This window comes from Aptenodytes patagonicus, chromosome 3, assembly GCF_965638725.1.
Source record: "Aptenodytes patagonicus chromosome 3, bAptPat1.pri.cur, whole genome shotgun sequence".
Taxonomy (NCBI): Eukaryota; Metazoa; Chordata; class Aves; order Sphenisciformes; family Spheniscidae; genus Aptenodytes; species Aptenodytes patagonicus.
In genome coordinates, this window is record NC_134951.1 from 68,061,281 (window position 1) to 68,080,808 (window position 19,528).

At 44.0% G+C, this 19,528-nt stretch overlaps 1 protein-coding gene across 1 annotated transcript; it reads right to left on the minus strand.

The window, feature by feature from the left end:
• Positions 1-8,248: 8,248 nt before the first annotated feature.
• Positions 8,249-19,249, minus strand: LOC143158140 (p53 apoptosis effector related to PMP-22-like). Its single transcript, XM_076333694.1, has 3 exons — positions 18,960-19,249; positions 11,388-11,531; positions 8,249-10,740 (listed from the first exon to the last, which is right to left on the minus strand). The coding sequence occupies exons 1-3, from the start codon at positions 19,168-19,170 to the stop codon at positions 10,505-10,507; spliced, it is 591 nt and encodes a 196-aa protein (XP_076189809.1). The 5' UTR covers positions 19,171-19,249; the 3' UTR covers positions 8,249-10,504.
• Positions 19,250-19,528: the final 279 nt, after the last annotated feature.

A 19,528-nucleotide genomic window follows, 5' to 3' on the forward strand; every position in this document is an offset into this window, starting at 1 on the left:
TAAGAGCTGCCACTGAGCAATAGCCAGTTGAGCTGGGGAGAAGCATCAAGACTGGGTTTATCTGTGGGATCCTCTCTGCCCTGCTGACTAGGTAACAAATCAGGTGCAGTTTGCCCTCAGCATTTAACGCTTTCCTTCCTGCCACTCCCCACCAGCAGGAGCATCTCCAGCTGTGTTTACACCTTTCTGTCTCCTAAGGGATTTGCGTTATGTCAGGCGAGTACAGGAGACAAGCCAGGGAACTATTGCGTTAGAGGGTGGTTGCTTCTGAAACTTGCCACCTGGAGGTTGAAAGCTGCTTTTCTTGGACTCCATTTAAAAAGAAAATGATACCTTATTTTATACAATTAAAAAAAAAAAATCCTCTAGCTGCTATAAAGCTAAGGCAATAAAGAATGTGTGACTGCCCTCCCTCCCCATTTTGGGACATAGCTGCAGGGGAAAATAAACAACAAGGTTTACCATTAAAAATATAGTATGGTCTGGGTATAGCCTTAGTGGGAGAACAAAAACTGAGCTTTGATTTGACCGTGCCTTACGAACACTCCCTGTGCGCGGCTCTGGCTGTACGTGCACTGCCCGGGGCCTCTCAGAGCCTGCCTGCAACGTGCTGCGAGAGCAACGCGGAGATGAGCCATTACCTCGCCATGCCCCAGGAGGCCACCCAGCCCAGTGCAGGGCAGAGTTTTCTGTCAGCTCAGAAGCGATATAGCCATGTTTGGAGCACTCTCCCTTTGAACTAACACGTGCTACAACCTAGTATTTTGGTAGGGCCCAGACGTGTTTACATCTGGAAGCAGCTGCACTCCTTCCAGATCAAGGCTGGTTTCTGTGAAACATGGTTAAGCACAGAGGATGCAAAGTACCCTTTGCTCCCATGGTGGATTTTGTCAGGTGGGTCAGCATCCAAGTACAGACCTCATTTGCTCCCAGAGATTGGGTACTGTATTGCAGCTTTCATGGTGAAGTGACATCCATACTGAACTGCAAACGCCACAGCATTTTGCTGAATTAATATTCATAAATCAATAATGGACTACATAAATTAATAATTTACGTTGAATTGATACACTGTACAGGGGAGTGCCTGAAGAGGCGCTGAGCTTGCACAGACCCAAACTGGAACATCCACGACAATGAGCTGCGTAGCATATTAGCCTGGCAGTAGATTAGCAGTGGTGTGGCTGCTTTGCCTCTCATTCTCTAGCCGGTGCAATTCTGGCTAGCTGAAGCATCCTGCCCACGGCTCCCCCGTAGTACAGACACGGCCCAATATCCCCGCAGTTGTGAGAGGTCCATCAGGGGCATTCAACGAGTCTCTGTGAGAGCAGGAGACATTTTTTCAGATTTGGCCTTTGAATTTGAATGTTGCTGAAAGCATAAGCCAACTATGAAGACACCTCAGCTGCTGTTTTGGGTTGGAAATGAGGAACAACCTTAAGATAAATGGATCGGTATTTTTTGTACAGGACACTTAGGGAACCACCATTTCCTTAGAATATTATGTATCTTCCCTTGTAGTCCATATTGTGCTATCCACAAATTCAGTTATCGTTCACCTAAATATAATGTTTAAAATGCCATTTTCCAGTTCTATAAGACTGCAATATATCATTTTTTTGCATGATTTTTTAAAATATTTACATTAAAACAAATATAATTTGAAGCTCACCCTTAGTGCAATATGCTGGTACCTGCAAGCTGTCCAGATCTGTTTACACATGTTCTTTCTGTTACCACAGCTGAGGTAGAGATGGGCACAATAAACTCCAAAAGATTGGATTTGGATATTAAATGGTTTTTAAAAGATTATTTCAAAACCAGTCATGCATGTGGCACTAGCCTGTAGCCCTTGCTCAGCTGTCTATATCCAGTCTCTTGCCAAGTTTTAAACCTTCACAGTTACAGTTTTCTAAAAACTCAGCCTTTTTTTCTTTTCTCAGAGAAAATAGCCAAATCAAGTTAAAGCAATTTTGTAAGCTGAAATCCAGTATGAAGTCACACACTGTCAGGTATTTGAGAGACAGTGCTTGATGAAGAATAAAATCCTCTTCCCTGCTTTTTGAATGCTCAGCCATGTTTCAGGTAGGCATTTATGACTGGAGGATTTGTCATCAGTTTTTGTCATAACTCACCCTTGGACAAATGCATATTGTCACAACTGTTAGCATTTGTGAGATGATACCACAGAATGTATTTATCACGCTGTGAAAGAAAGATGAGTAGAGTTCGGTCACCATGGGTGTTTCTGCATCTTGCCCATCTTTGTCATCCTGAAGTAACTTAAAACTACAAGCAATCTTCATGTTCAATACAAGGGTAATTTGTGATATCTGGAACAGCAGAGAGGTAGATGTATTCAAAGGCGACAAAATGAAGTATATCTCCTGTAATTCTGATACTCCTATGGCAAACAGGGAAAAACGATTGAAAACTTTTGTTAAGGAGTCTGTAATTTGCAGTGATGACCTACCCACAATGTGTTTTGTATTTTGCAGTGTATGAGCTGGGTGTTTACATGAAAGCAACTGCTTTCTCCTTTCCACTATCTGTGGATAGTCCCTCCTGGTTAACACCAGAATCATCTGTTGAAAATGAAGATATATTATCAATGTTAAACCTGGTACTGTAGTGCACTTTCTGCATCTGAAAATATTCCTTAACGAATCTTCATTGCTACTTGAAGTAAACATTTAAGCAGTAGGATATTGATAAAACAAACAATTCTATGGCATTAGAACTAAAAATAAAAATATGCCCTTTGCAGACAAAGTCACAAATGGTTTTCTTAGTGTGGAAGGAGAAGCTAACAAATGACTGGCAGCACATTTTCATCCACCTTTAGTCTGCTGACCTGGTCAGCTGAGCTATATAAATGACTGGATTGACATAGGCTGACCAGCTGTTGTGCATGTTCATGACTTTTGCAGCAGGCTCATTTTTGTTCTCTGATATTCATACTGCTTATAAACAAGAAGTCCCCAGAGTTTGGTTTTTAAAAGCTTTGCTAAGATTATTTTATGATCCGTTCTCTTGTGTGCTATCTTATGTCTAACAAGTCACCCTGAGCAATTGAGAAACATTCTGCATGAGCTATCATAAATCTTATGACTATTATTATTATCTTTATTGATACATTTACAACCATAGGTCCTTTTTTTCTGCTGATGCCGACCTGCCTTTTCCCTTTGGAGAGGGCTGTACCTTGCCTTGCAACTGGAATATTGCACTGCAGTTATTGTTATAACCGCAGCCTATACAGTGATGCAACTCAGACAGACAAATCCTGCTTGGGCTAAATTGTACCTTCTGGTCACTCTCTGTACCCTGCATGACCTGGGCACCAAGGCAACAGTGTTCTCAATGTGACTAATGTTTCATCCATAAAAAGCACATGTAGAAAAATACCTTTAGACACCAAAAGTGTTCACAGGGTAATCCAAACTGCAATTCCTTTACGTTAATTAGAAGGATACTGGAAATGCCTTTTGAACAGGACCTGACTTTACTTCATTGCAAAATAAGAACACCCTCCTGAAAAAATGAACGCAGTTGAGACCTTGTAGTTTCCCACACACCGGGCCTTTCTGAGGCACTCTCCCATGGTGGCTGGACACTGAGGCTTGTCCGTGACGCTTGTGGTGACCTGGGAGTGGTCGGTGCTTGGTCCTGCTGCCACGTGTCTGGGAAAGCCTTCCTCTAGCTGCCTCGTGCAGAGCAGGAAAACTCTGCAGAGGTTTGAGACCTCCTCTGTTCGCTGGGCACTGAGCTTGGAGGAAAATTTCCACAGGGTTTTGTCAAGACTTTTAGCAAGAGCCGTCCAGGCCTGGCTTGCTGTCGGGCTTCCAAAGCCCACCCCACGCGCAGCACTCACTGACTCTTATCAGTAAAGCAGGCCTGCCTCGACGAGACAAACGCTTGGGCTTAAAAGGCACTTTCTTCCTTTCCTTAGAGAGGTTACATGTGCAAAACCAGAAGATTATCACAAGAGCAGGTTTTAACAGCTGAGTTGCAAACATGAGGCTGCACCCAGGATTGATATTTCTGTGATCAGCTCAAGGCTGTATTAGAAAAACACAAAATAGGAAACCACCAAATTAGGAAAACACAAAAGTCTCTGTGTGCCTGAGCATGGATTTCATTTTCAGCTAGTTTTTGCTAAAGGTCATGGTTTCTTCAGGGTGGGTTCTGTACTGGAACAAGGTTTAATCCCCAGTTATTTCTTACCGATGCTCTGCAGAAGTGTGATGAGTTCAGCCTACCCCCCCCAACAAACAGCTGAAATCAAGGGTGTCCTGTAAACCCACCACGCAACTACCAGCTGAGATGGCTTCTGACCATTTGTAACCGTTGTGGGGGTCTGTGACTTCCTCAGGCGGCTGTCAGGAGCACAAGCTCTCTGGTGGGCACACGTGAAGCATACAGGGTTTTCATGAAATTGTGTGTAAGCAGTTAGAGTGGCACAGTGCAGCCCTGTTCTACATATGGGATAATTAAACTACTTGCTTTGGGCCCCACAACTTCTCTGTGGCATAGCTAGGCTAACTAAATAGTTGTCCCATCGTAGCGGATCGTAACAGTAACTCCTCGTAAAACATTTAGCTCAGCTGCCTTAGGAGAGGAATAAAATCAGCCTTACGTAGGTAATTCCCAGGTGCCACACCTTTGCTACTTACATTTCTCTGTCAAAGGAATGGCTTTCATTTACTGCGCCTTATGGGTCAGTTGGGAACAGCACCAGCTACTTCTTTAAGCACTTTGAGATTTACAGATAAGACATACATACCAAGCATATCTTTAAGAGTTTCGGCCGTGAATTTTCACTTTGAGATACTCCAGCCAAATGTAGGGTTTCGCTGAAACCAAAATGTTATATGGAAATGACCTCTTCAGTTCTAAATATTTGATATGGAATTGATTTGGGAAGTAGGCTGAAATGAAAATGGTGGTCTCCTATCAACATTTTCAACTTTTCCTATTGTCTTGATACAAAATGCCAATTACGATTTTCCTGAGTTTTGTTTTGCAAGTCGTTTTGTCTTTCTATCACAAATCAGAACAGAAACTAATTTTCAAGTATCACGATTCATCTAAATTCCTTTTTCATTATAAGTTCAGCTTATTTCTTGTCCTATGGGATTGCTAACACAAAGAAAGCTTAAAAATAGGCTATTTACTGAAAAGGGATTGTAATGGCCACACGTCAGCTCCTGTCCCAATTATATGCCTCCATGTGTATTCAAGACTATGACAGTCAACTAATGTACTTTAATCCATGATCATTTCCCAGGGCAGCACACTGGAGGACAGGAGTTAGCTGGCTTTTAGGCTCGCAGTTTCATGTGAGTGCTCACTCCAAACCTTTTTGGGCCCTCTCAAACTCAGTGAACACTGATTTCCGACGTGTCCCCTTGACTCTTAGCAATTTTTAATACTTACAAAATATTCTGTATTCATGAAGATGTCTGTGGAAAATAGTATGTGTTGCCCACATACCCATAAATAAATAAAAAGCAGCAGTGATACCAGTCCTTCTAGTAAATATTATCCAATCCTGCAAAGATGAACCCATGAGGAATAGAATTCATAGAAACCTTTATATTTATTATATTATACAATGCATATTGCTTATCATAGATTATTATTTATTTATAGTTTATAGTTATTATATATATATTATAAAGCTCTAGATATGCCTGCATGTTTTCCTCTACAGTCTATTATAAATTCAGCCTTATTAAATTTAGGTATTCAAAAATCATAATAAAAAACCCTTTGGATTATTATGACAGCTCCCAAGTAATTTAACTATAATTTTATAGAGGCAAAATTTGAGGGCATTGGCTTTTTGCCTGGCATTTCTGGATGTCGAGCTCCATAGCTGGAGCAGCTTGGTCCACACCTTTGGACACCAGGAAATCCCAGACAAAAGGCTGCTTACTGTACCAGCGCAGACCTGCGTCGTAGATGCATCAGACCTATCTTATAAATACGCTGTACATGCACAGCAAAATCAACACATTCTTGGTCAATGGGATCTACACATGTAAACTGGGGATCTACACATATAAACTGCTGCACCCGTGCAGTAAGGCTGACATATCCCAGGTGCTGTGAACTCACTGCACATGGATTTCGCTACTCCTGTACTCCTGTACCTGTTACAGGAATCGCATTCAGAAACTCAGCATCCCTATTTTTGGCAAACATATCCTCCAGATTTGATTATACTTTATTCTGGTTGTGAATATCATCTCCCAAGTTCATTTTAAAATCTGTGCAGCTTCACCTACTGGCACTGAAAACCCTGTTTTTCAGGGTGCTGTTCCGTATTGCCAGTAACCTCCACTGCTCTGTGTTGTGGGACCAGTACCTCAGCTCTCTTGGCTGCTGTGCATCTCCTAAAGCATTTTGGTTTCCATTGATATATGTGCTTCATTCATCATTAATTTGTAAGTGTTCAATGATCTCAGCAACTCTTTTTTTTGTGCGTGTAACCTTTCCTTTTAGTTGTAGCGAGGTGGGTGTTGGTCTCTTCTCCCAAGTAACTAGCGATAGGACGAGAGGAAATGGCCTCACATTGCGCCAGGGGAGGTTTAGATTGGACATGAGGAAAAAATTCTTTACTGAAAGAGTGGTTGAACATTGGAACAGGCTGCCCAGGGAAGTGGTGGAGTCCCCATCCCTGGAGGTATTTAAAAGACGTGTAGATGAGGCGCTTAGGGACATGGTTTAGTGGGCATGGTGGTGTTGGGTTGACGGTTGGACTCGATGATCTTAGAGGTCTTTTCCAACCTCAATGATTCTATGATTCTATGATACATGGGTGTTTTTGTTTCTATAGTGCTTATCACTGTGACAACCCTCCCCCCCAAAAAAAATTACCTTGAATGATCTGTTACTACACTGTCTTGATTTATGTATGTATTCTAGGCCCAAAAGTCCTTATATGCAGGATGCAAAGGTCAGGTGAATACTTCTTAAGAATTCTACCTTGTCAAGGAATTGTCTAAGAAATGAGTCACTTGTTATATCAACTAAAAATACAAAATCCCAGTGGGCTGTGGCAGCTGTTTCCCATAACCATGAGATTTAATCATTAATCATCCCATTCAGGTCATTTAGCCTTCCCTAGCACCCAGTCATACACGTTTTTGATTGCTCAGAACTCCCCCTGAGACGAGAGCCAAGTGTGCTCAGATTCTCCTGAACTGCTCTCTCCTCTGCAGGGTTGGGTTAGAAGGAGCTACCCTGCAGCCTGAAGCTTGCAAGAGGTGTTCAGGGGATTTTAGCGAGCACAGAATTAGGCTGCAGCTGAATACAGACTGGTAGGTAAACAAGAGTACAGATGTTCTTCATGTCAAAAAAATGGGCATTGTACAAGCCCTCCAATTATCTTCAAAGCATTTAGGAAAATCCAAAAGGAACAAAAATATTTTCCCTAATTTTGTATTTAAAATTAAGAGTAATTAAAGGAGGGAAAAAAAACCCCAAAAACCAAAAGAAACCCATGCAAGCCGCCAGAATCCAGGGTGGTAAGTGTGTTTTAAAACTAAGACATTTAAGGAAGAGGACAGCTAAGAAAATTGGGAGAATGGTGAACCTGTCTTTCCAGAAATCAGAAGCCGCAGGCTGGTTTAAGACAGCAGCGGCCAACAGGAGATTTGCTCTCTGTAAAAACACAGAGGGAGAAAGAGCTGTTCAGGATACAGAATGCCACTAGCACAGGGCTGTACGTGGGCCACGCATAATCTGAGGTTAGAAATGGGAAGGTTTCTAATCACAGGAGAGGTGCAGTCTTCCACTGAAAACAGCAGTCAAGTACTTCATCTTTTTCTCTGTATTTAAAGTTCTTGATCATTATATGAAAGGTATTTGGCACAGTTTTGATAAAAAAAAGAACAGGCTTCCCACATCTGAGACCTCCTGTAGACCATAATGTTCTTAAAGTGTTGAGGGTTTCCCCTCAAGTTGTGACGCATTTAAGAGGTTTTGGCTTAGCAAAGAGTTTTCTGTGCCTGGCACTTTCGATGAAAGCGCGCAGCCATGTTTCGCAGTGTATACCCAAGCTTATTTGACTAGAAAATGAAGTTGTTGCCTCCTGGACACGCGAGGTCTTTAACTTCGTGTTACTAACCTGACACTTCACGGATACCGATATTCACGTTAAGAGAAGTGAAGAACGGCTATTTGCTTGAGTTTATGAAATGAATCCGTGAACCACAAACACCACCAAATTTCTACAACCATCAGTTAAAACAGTTTTAATTAAGCCACCATATTTGAAAGGAGTGCCACATACATTAATATCACTTGAGAGTAATTAATGACTATTTGCAATAGCTTTCTCCCGAACATCTTAATTGTGTAACATGCTGGTTATGCTTCCACCCCTCCCAGTATATTCAGAGCCAAGTTTACATCTGTGCTTTTTTGACAAGTTATGACAATGCTTAAAAAAACATACAAAAGACTTAAGTTATGCTAAACCCTATTACCATACCATCCTCCCTCTCACTAGGAAGGGTGTCCATTTTCTTAAGTCTTTTCTCCTTCTCAGCTTTAGCTGTGCAAGGATTTTCCAGACTTGGGATTCTCTGCTGTGTTTTGAATTCACTAGAAAGTTAGGTAGTAACATTACTCATGATACAGAGATGTCCACACAGCATTCCCCACCAGCCAGTATTGTACAGAAAAGGGAAAAAAAAAAAAAAAAAAAAAAAAGAGACACATTTGTCACAGGATTCTCTTCTTCAGCAAGAATCATAAATACAGTTGATTGTATACACCACAACTGAGCTTGTAACACAGTTCTGAAGTCTGCAGATGTTTACACTCTGTAAAGTTATAAAATACAGGCCTGGAAGGGACCTTCAGAAGTCACCCGGCCTTTCCAAAACAGGACCACATGCAATATACAGAATTACCAAATTAAAAAAGGTGTTACGAAACAGAAAGCTATACAATATATAATACAAGAAATATCAGGCATTGAAAAAGCTTAGTTCTAAATGACTTTAGCTTTACAGTATGCTGGTTAATGCTTTATAAATTCTTTTTGTACACGTGCATGAATACATATACCCACACACTTACCCTCTCCTAAGTACTGGGTTCACGATACTAAGGAGTAAGTCTCCAGCTGCTCGCTACACAGAGTAACATGCAGTATTTGCTTTCCACGCTACCTGTACCCCCCTCAGAAGTCTGTCTCTGCTAGAGCTACTGCCCTCATAGCCGGAAGAGATGCTCCACAAATGAGCCTCTTCCTTCTTCTTCCCCAGCTGAAGAAAGCTCTGACAAAGATAATAGACCGTAATTAAATCTGCTGTAAGCTGCTGTAGATCCATGACCAATACAGACATGGCTCTGCCTTGCTGGAATACTTATTTGGAATCGCTGGCTCCAGAAACACAAGCTAGGAGCTGGCCAGATTACTCCCCGAGACCGGTGTCTGTATGAAGTTTACACATGCCAATTGCTCACAGAACTGCTTTTCTTTTTTTACCTGTTATCCCTAGTGACTCACAAAGCACCCCCAAGCTTATTAAACTCTGGAGTACCTACAGTGTGCTTTAGAAACTTTTGGCGGTTTTCAACAGCTTATGCTAAGATTTCCCTCCCAAGCACGGCTGATAATTAAACCACTGCAGTTTTAAAAAGGTAGACATGAAGAACAGTGTATGTTTCTACTCAAAGGTATTTTCTGAATCAGCATCCCTCAAATACCATGTAAAAATGTACATAGTTTAACATCTGAATGTTTATTGATTCTCTCTGTGACAATGTATATTAAATTATACGTGGCTCCATCACAAGTCCTGCAGTGGCCACAAAACCACCAGTGTTACATCAGCCACTGTTATACACACCAGCTCCATGCTTTAGAGGACATCTCCATCCAACAGCACCAATTGGTGGAAAATAAATTTTAGTTTTATTTTCCCCTTAATTCAAATAGCTAATAGTCAACAATAGTCCAGTAACAGGAATGAGAAGAGATTCTTAGGCAGCAGGTGACTGCGATAGTCTCAGGGAAGTTCCTTCCTTGGGACTGACTTTGGTGGAAGAAAAAGCATTCTTTGGAAGGTTGTTTTTTTTCTAGTTCCATTTAAGGCAATTTTGTCAGAGATGAAAACAAAATAACTTGCAGATCCCTCTAAGGGGTTGTTTAAAATCTCTCCTCTTCCTTTCTACACTTGAAACACTACATCTTTATTCATAAGCAAACATTTGAATAAAATAAGGATGACTCAATTAGTTGGGAGGGGAAGGAGCAAGTAAACCACCCAAACAGAATCGACATGAGAATAGGTAAATAATACTTTAGGTAGAAGCTATTTGCTTAAAGATGCCAATGTTTTTACTAATTTATTGCCAGGGCTAGTAAGAAATACTCTGGAGAAATAAGGTGGGTTTTTTCAGTCTCCTATAATTGCACCAAATTTACATCAGAGGTGCTCCTCTGTTGTTTTGACAGTTGATTGTACTTGGATTTAATCTTTCAATTTAAGTATGGTGCTCTCTCTGGGGAAGAGTAGTAATAGGTAGGCTTGATGTTTCCGAGGACCTCATCTTCCCAGTTGGGGAGGCAGCAGAAGAAGAAAGCACAACCTATTACAACAACAGTGCTGGCCCAACCAAAGCCATAGGCCCAGCTGAACATATTATCTCCCGTCAGTGGAATTTCTTCTGTGAATTTCACTGGGTAGATGACCAAGCCTATGATCTGGAATGCAGCTAGAGAGAGAAAGAAAAGAAAGAAAAGTAGGAGTAAATGACAATGAATGATATTACATTTCCCACTAAAATAACGTACCTGGAGATAACTGAATATCCTTTTAACATATGTAAGGGTTACCTTCAGTCCTACAATCAAATCTGCATTCTTGCAGAGGTACGTGACTCCTGGCCAAGGCAGATCCCCACGCCTATCTAGCTGCAGCAGCTACAGCTGACATTGCCAGGTTGCTAAGGCACTCACCTGCATGCTGCGACCAGCCCTGTCCTACAGCCAGGCACCGTGATCCCTGCGGAACCAGTTACCTCCCGCTTGTACCATAGCCCCATCACTCCTCCTCCCCTCGGGAAGGTGGGAAGCACCCAGGGCTCTCAGCTCCTAAGTCTTAGCATGTGACATGCAGGGTCAAAGGTGCTGGTTGCCCCCATACACTGCTTTTGGGAAAGTGCTAACTGACAAAGGCCACGGGAGCTTCCCTAACCATTATCCTCTCAGAGCATAAATCAACCTTCCCTTGTTCCCCATGAAAATGAGTCATAGACCAGACAAAGACAGCTTATTTCATAAGGGAGGCTCCATCTAGCATGTTTTTCTGCTGATGCCTGTTTTACATCTAAAATAACCTTGCCTTTGTGCCCAGCCTTACCAACAACAAAGAGCAAGCCTCCAATTCCTCGCACAAAGTTGAAACGGAGTATCTCGATTGAGAATGCGATGACGGCGAGGGCGAAACAGATGACCAGGATCACAAAGCCAACGAGGTACGTGGCAGCTGCTGCTCTCCCCCATCCTTGAAGAGAAAACGAGAAAGATGTTACATACAGCAGGGCACTGAACCGTAGGTCATTGCAGGTCTTTGGTTTCCTTTAATCATTTTTTGTTGAAATCCTTTACTGTAAGAAGCATGCCCTATGTCAAAACAATACTGGATGCTTCCAAAGTGCACAGCTGCAGGGCAGAGAGGCACCATTGTCAGTGGAGCAGCACAGAACTCCCTGCCCGCTAACTTTTCCTGCTGAAAAGAGGGATATAGTGCAGCATGGTAATGGAGATAATGCCTCCAAACTCCGTATCTGTAAGAGACCCACAGACATCTGAGCAGATAAGGCACACAACCGCTGAGAATGTACTTTATCGTTACCGTTCCTGTTCGACATGCAAGTTTACAAAACCACTTACATACATGGGGAAGTATGAGAGCAGACAAGAGAGTACCACCACAGGAGATAACTGCTGGGAAATAATAGTCCTGTCAGCATACAGCTTCTTGCCTGTTTGTTATGACAAGAATAATGCATGTGGAGCAAAATTAGCATGACCAAAAAGAAATAGATTTAGAATAGGTGAAGTGAGAGATAATAAAGAAAAAGCTCTTGAAGATAAGTATTCACAGCTGAAAAAATTTAGAAACAGCTAAAATATAGCAGGTGGAAGAGAAAAAGCAGAATCTGAGCTAAAGTGGAGGAGTCCTCTTTGAATCATTACTTTGACATTTGATGGGACAGGGTGGTGCAGATTCTTAGGACCAGGCAACTGCAGGCTGGAGAGGCTCAGGCACGAAGCAAGTGGCCTTATCCCAGCAGAGCAGCACACGCACTCAGAACTCACCCACCACAGGCCAGGGCCGGGGCAACAAAGGTAAGAAAACCTCCCAGAAAAACAGCCGGCAATTCCCCTTTCGCAGTAACATGGGCTTGTAAAGAGGCCCTCATTATGGTCAGACCCTGTCATCTTTAGAAACCAAGCAGGGGTTCAGGTGAGCCCAATGCAAACCACAACAAGCAAAGGTGTTCCTGCCCTGGAGGCAGGACACCTGCCCACATGGGCTAAACTGTACCAGCTAGTGCTTTGTTTTCCAGTCAGCTGTCATCACAGCTCACTTTCCACGTCTGCATAACATGGGGTTCTACTTTCATGCATTGAGACAGAGGTAGGGCCAGATCCCAAGCTCCCTCTAATGTAGGAATAAAAAGAGCAGTGGGATCTAGGTCAGAACATTTTCCAAAAAAATCTTTCATCAGAGCTGTCTGTTCCAACACAGCTGAAGCGACTCTGGAGACACCCTGCTTTCAACGTAGCCTCCGTTCTTTCTGTGCAAAACTAAGAGGAAAAAGACGGTGAGACAGAGAACCTTTTCTGAAAGTTAAAATCCTCCAGCTTAACTCACATCTTCTACTAGTTGCATAAATGGGGAAAAACTAGTAATTTGAGACAGAGAATGCAGTGAAACTATCAATTTACTCTCTGAAAGCAAAGCATTGTTTTACAGCTATTTTCATTAGATCAGTCTGAACTGGTTACTTTCCCCCCTATTCCAATAGCAAAAGTGAAATACAGCAGCCATCCGTCAGCCAGATCTCAGCCCAAAACCCCCAACCACCACCGCCACCTGAAGACAGTCATGCTGGCATAGAAAGGGTAAGGAAAAGGGTCTTCTTTCCCCTCTCCCTTCTTGGAGCTACTCAAGACAGCAAAAGCTTTTCAAACTAGTTCTCCTTCAGCCAGCTGTGCGTGTTTCATACCCCTTCACTATGAGAGTGCTGCGGGGTGAGGAGGGAGGGAGGATACCTGATGAGCATCTGGAGATTAAAGCTACATCAGTGGTCCGATAAAATCTTTTCATACAAAATATTCTCTGACATACCTAATGCAGGTACTGGATATTGTCTCCACAATCGGATTTATTTAAGGATAACTAATATAAAGGGATATTTAACCATTACACACAGCCAGCCCAGGAAAAGTGATTCAAGCTAAATGTCCTAGGAATGCTATTTATCGGTATTTGCCCTATTAAGAAAAAAAAGCACAACACCAAGAAGGAACACTTAGTTATCAAAGTACATTTCCTTTCAGATGCATTACATATGCTGGCACAGTGTAGGAAGCCAAGTCTGGCATCTGCCTGATAAACTTTAGGTTGCAAACTCAAATACACCTGCAGGTTAGACAGCTTGAGGTTTGGTGCAACACAAACATGACTGGAGGAGATACGAGCTGGAAAGCTGGAACCCCCCTGCCTCTGCTACTTCCATATCCTCTGTGCTTACTTCACAAGCGTAACAAGCTTTTGGATACAGGTCAGCCCTGGCTCTGCTCACAGCGATTTATTTTCTCATCTCTGGTGATATGAAAGTGACAACACATATAGCTATAGGAGATGTCTCATCAGGAAGATTAACATCAAGCCCAGCTTTGTTTCAGGTCTTCAGAAACAGGGCAGTAGTAGACACCACCATTATGAAATTAAGTGGGTTTTGTGCTCACGTGTGACAGAGCTCGGTGCTGGTGACCCCGTACCTTCCTCTCCTCCTCCTGCTGCTGGATTGTCTTCTCCAGCAGCAGTTATCAGCAGGTTGATACTGATAAGACTGAGTCATAGGTGCTGGCCACAGCGTTGGATGGGTCTACTCTGAGCTGGAATAGACAACAGCCATCGAACGGCCAGCCTGCCACATGAGTGCTGGTGGGAGTCACAGGAAGAGCAGTGAAAAGCTCTGGATTTGTATATATACCCAATGTAAGAGAAGTCTCAAAAAATTAACCGGAAATTTTTTAATTATGACTGATGGAAGAGGTTGGGGCGGGGTAAGGGTGCACCCTTACATTTGGTAAGGGTGCAGCCCTGGCACGCTCCTTTCCCACACCCCCACCAACGGGGTGAGCTTTCAGCTGAGGGGCTGCTGCAGGGTTCCAACTGAAACTGATGTCTCTCCATGCGGGATCCCCCTCATTCCCATACCTATCAAGTCAGGCTTTCCCAGCTCCTTCTCCTCCCAGAGACTCCCGAGAACCGACTGAGCCCCCGCAGGCACACAGCTCTCCTGCCTCCGTCTGCAAGATCCTCCGCCTACAGCTCCCAGGAGGGGAGAGGTGTGGGTTTACGCTCTCACTGTTTGCTGCCTTAAGAGCTGGAGAGACCTGCTCACACTCAGAGAAAGACAGATCAGCCCCAGTTTCTAGCTGGTTTGTGCTCAGAAGTACCTTGTAATCACGAGACATTTAGCCAGAATTTAAGTTTTCCACAAAAATAGAAAATTCTCAGGTCCCTTCATTTGGCAGAAAGAGTATTCCTTACTCAAAATAGGCATAAATATGATGTCTGTTTATTAAATCAAACAATAACACCACAGTAATTTTGGGCTGCATAAATAGGAGAGAGAAGAATAGAAGAGCAGAAGAACAGTTGGAGATATTAGCGTTCCCCAGGTCGGTTTTGCCTCAAATAAGAGTTGAGTTCTTTGCATCTAATCAGCAGAAAAGTATTTATCAGTTAGGTGGTGTTGAAAGAACGTTAAAAAAGACTATTTGGGGGCTGAAGGTCTATAATTATTAGGAAGGATTAAGAATTTTATTATATATCTTGACTAATGATGACTCTGGAAAGGAACTAAGCTGCAAGTGTTATGCAAATAACTAGGAGGGGTCAGGCTTACATAAAGTTAATGATTAGCATCAGTAATATGATGAAAGCAAAAAAAAAAACCCAACCAAAAAACCCCAAACACCAGAGCTTTAGTGTTAGCTGTATTTCCTAATTTTATTTGGCTGTGCCTCAGCCTTAACAGGGAGGAGACGGAAGCTCTACAGCATAGGACATTTAAATATAGATTTCCCTTTAGAAATTAATAAAAGGACTGGGAAAATAGTCTAGCAGGAAGATGAACTGCTACAGGATTTGAAGAAACAAGCCTTTCATCTTTGTTCACTTCTTTACAAAAGCAGAAGCTAGTTTGTTAGCTTGTGAATAACTGGAATCTTAGGGTAGAAGTTTTTACCATGACGTGCATAGATGAGACATGTTTTTACACTGTAGCTATAATATTTTTCTGTATGTGAATCGCAGTAGCAATTCCTGTTTGGCCTTGAGAGCTCATAACATAGAACGCCCCAAAAATATGCTTTTGTTGACAAAACAAAGGAGTAGTGGACTGCAAGCAAGAGAGCACTGTCAGTAGTATGTTCTTGCTCACATAATGTGCAAACTTCCATGGCAGCACGACTGGTGAAGGAAAGCTACGTGCATACCCACCACGAGCACAGGACAGCCCAGAATCAAAGGTTTGCTGGGAGAGCTGGTTGGGAATTACTACTAGGAATCACAGCTCTGTTTTGGTTTTAGGAGTGCAGGAAGAGTGATTGCTATACTGCCAAACTATTAAATAAAAGCCCACCAGTACAAACTTGGCTTCAGCCACTTGGTCAGGAGAGGCACAATCCTATGTATTTCCAACTTTTAATGCCTGCGGGTTGCTAGCAGTGGAGGCGCACCTGCCTAGGGGCCAGCAAAGCCCACTGGCAGGGACGCCAGCCTCACTGGGATCTTCCACTGGGGAGTTTCAGTAAGTGTTTCCTGAGTGTTGACAGGGACACCAACTGCAACATCTCTTCCATTAGCATTCTCCAAGTGCCTGCACTCGGCTGACACTATAAACTAAGTTAGTTTGTCTTGAATACATCCTGGCATCGTAGATCAGACGGAAGCATGCCTGAAAAGAGGTGTACTGAAAAGATAAGGGTACCTGTAACATTCCTCCTTTATTTACCTGGCCCCTCAGCGAAGTCAACACATGCACTCGGCTTCACCAATAATCAGTGGTATCAAAGTCCATGCCTCTAGGGACACAGGTACAGTGGCATAGCCGCAGTGAAACATGATTCACAAAGGCTGGGCTCCTACTTGTAGGTTCCACCTTTTTTTTTTTTTTGGCACTTACTAAGGATCCAGATGAATGCTTCCCTTTTTCTAGGTCGACTGTTGTGTACTTAATGAATACCAACTGGCTGTCAGGAATAAGAAAGAGTTAACCTCCATGGGATCACCTTTCCTGCACACATACACACCCATCTCTTACAGTGATAATTCAAAGCAAAGTCGCTAGGAGCAGCCGTTCAGTCACCCACAAATATTGCTCCTAAACTTACAGCCTCATCACTATAAAGACAACCACCCTCTCCAAGTAACCGCACTGCAAACAATCCTTGTCATCTCTGATGGCTTACTGATATGTTTTAAACACAGTCAACAGTTTAATCCTGCAATGGTCCAGACTGAGTCATCTTGAGTCATGTTACAGTGCAGTGCAGCAGGTCTGCATTGCAACATTTTGATAATACACAGATGCTGCCAGCCAGGTACTTCCCAGATGCAAACCAGTATACAGCTCTAAACAAAATCCTTCCCTGCCTCCCTGCCAAATGACATCCCACTCTTCTTTTTCCCCTTCCACTTCTTCCCTCTCATGTGGCATTTGCAAATGTGCATTAAGAAGCCATGCAGTTTAGGAGACATTCCTATTTGCAAATCTTTGTTTGTCTGTTCCTGCCCCTTTTCCCCCATTTAAAATAAGTGACTCGCCTGCTTTTTCTCTTCCTCTTCTCAGTATGCATGCTGCAGCTCAATTAAGAAACCGTCTAATGGAGCTTTCTATTAATGGGGATCCACTCGGAAGTTTTCCTTTCATCAGGAGAGGCACAGGATGGTTATTGCATAGTAGTTATTGTATGCAAAACACAAGTTATGCATCTCAATTAATTAACTTTTATTTTCGTGCAGCAGTGCTGTAAATGCCTGCTAGGTATTTTTTCCTTTGTAAATGCCCTCACCTATTTTGAGCCTAATTGCATTAGCATAGAAAAAAGGAAACAAAATAAATCAAACCTGAACTCATACGTTACATCCCATCTCTAGATGTAAATAGTATTTGAGTAGACAGTGGCATTGATGTCATGAAAATTAGGGAAGAGGGAAAGTCAAGTTGCTCTAAATAAGCCAAGGATTTAAATAAATTTTGGTTTAAATAAGCCATGGCTTATTTAAATAAGCAAAGTCAAGGATACTATTCCTCCTTGACAGCTTGTTAACCACAAAAACAGCAGAAAGTTGCTTTTGCCCCACAACACTCTGAGCTGACACAAAGCACACACCCATCAGTACTCAGGGACATGAGAAGCAGTGTCACTACAGGAGAAAGCAAATTTCAGCAGCTGTACTGTATTAGCACTTCTTCCCTGTGCAACGCAAATTTCAGCAACTCTGCACTAGCTTTTCTTCTCCGTCTAATGGGGGAGGAGAATATTCTTGTCACACTAGCCAGATTTCTTCCACCTACACTAAGACCTGCAGTCATCACCTGGCTGAGAAACGAAGCCACTGCTCTTGCAATATATTCAAGATTTAGCTTACGCACGAGTGTTGCAATGGAAAGCTTCTGGAAGTCAGTCCACCATGCTCAGGCGGCAAGGGATCTGCACGGGGCAGCAGTCCCAGCTCTCCCGGCCGAAACACACCCTTCCAGCTTCCCAGTCCCCAAAGTACCCTCATCCAGGATCCTAAGGCGGGTCTGCTTATTTGTCCAGAAATATGTTGTTTGAGGGAAAAGCAGATGTAATCAGGCCCACATGTTCTAGCAAATAACAAAAAGTCCCCCAAAAACCCAGAAACTGGGAGTGTACGGTAAGACTATTACACTGGTTATGCCAGATATAAAAGCAGCTCAGCAAGTTAAAACAGAGGCACAATTATCCCCTGATTTAGGCCCCAGTGCAATAGAGAGGTATATTCAGGAAGTGACTTTTTTTCCCCTGTGCAAACCCACATCAGGACATTTTAAGCTGCAGGTCGGGAGGCATCTGAATATCCAAGTTCTCTTGGCCAGGCAGGGTTAAATTAAGGTGGTCTCTCCCTCCAGAGGGCTGGGGGAAGGCAATTGTGCTATCATCCAGGTATAGGCTCTGCACAGGACATCCTGTGTGAAGGTTTCCACGCTCACCATCTGACCAGGGAGGCCACTGGCACGGGGAGGTGTACCTGGCCAGCATCAGGCAAGGCTGACGGGACCGCAGCCTGCAGATCACTGAGAGAAAACAAACTGGAGAGCTGAAGGGACTTGGGGCCACTTGGCTCTTTGGTTGTAGAATAACTTTTTTTTAAAAAAAACCAAACCACCACCACTCTGGCTTCTTGGTGTTGTACCAATAGGAAAGACTGCTCTGAAGCAACCTGCACCTGTATTTCTTTGCTGGTTTAAGCCCCGAAACAGGATTAGTACTGGTTCCACAAGGGAAACCCCATCCCAGAAGGCAGCTGCTCCACCACAGAGGTGAGGAGACCGTTCACGGCATTAGCACCCACTGCTTTCCAGCCACTGCCCCTGGGTGCAGCTGGTGGCAGGGGCCACGGTCCCACGGAGGGGAGGGCAGGGGGCTCCCCGCTTACCGTACTCCATGAGGGATTGGCAGCTCCAGTTGAGGTCCTGCTTGCTCCGCGTGCAGCTGTCCCACAGCGACGCTTGATGCACGTAGGGCTCCGACTCCGACTCCAGCCAGCCCCTGCCCGCCAGGGCGATGATGCCCATGATGATGGCCAGGCCCAGCAGCAGGGGCAGGAGCCACCTGCACCTCCAGCAGGCGAGGCCGCACACCACCATCCTGCCCGGCCGGCGGAGGCTCCCAGCGAGCCCGAGCGTCGCGGGTGGGGTGCGGCGGGGACGCTCCGCCGGGACGAGAGACTGCGTGCGTGTCGGTCCGAGCGGGTTTTTAAGGCGGCGGGGGAAGAGGGAGTCCCACCCACATTCCTCTGACTAAGCCTGGCGGCGGCTGCAACCGGTGGGGCCGGCGGAGAGGAGAGGAGGGAGCGCAGGGCTGGGCCGGGCCGGGCCGGGCTCCGCTCCTCGCTCTGCCCCGGCTCCCTCCCTGCCCCGCGAACCTCCCCTCCCTTCGCTTGTCCTCCCCGGACTCAGCCGTGTGCTTAACCCCTTGCTGGCTGCCACCCTCCCGCGCCCGGAC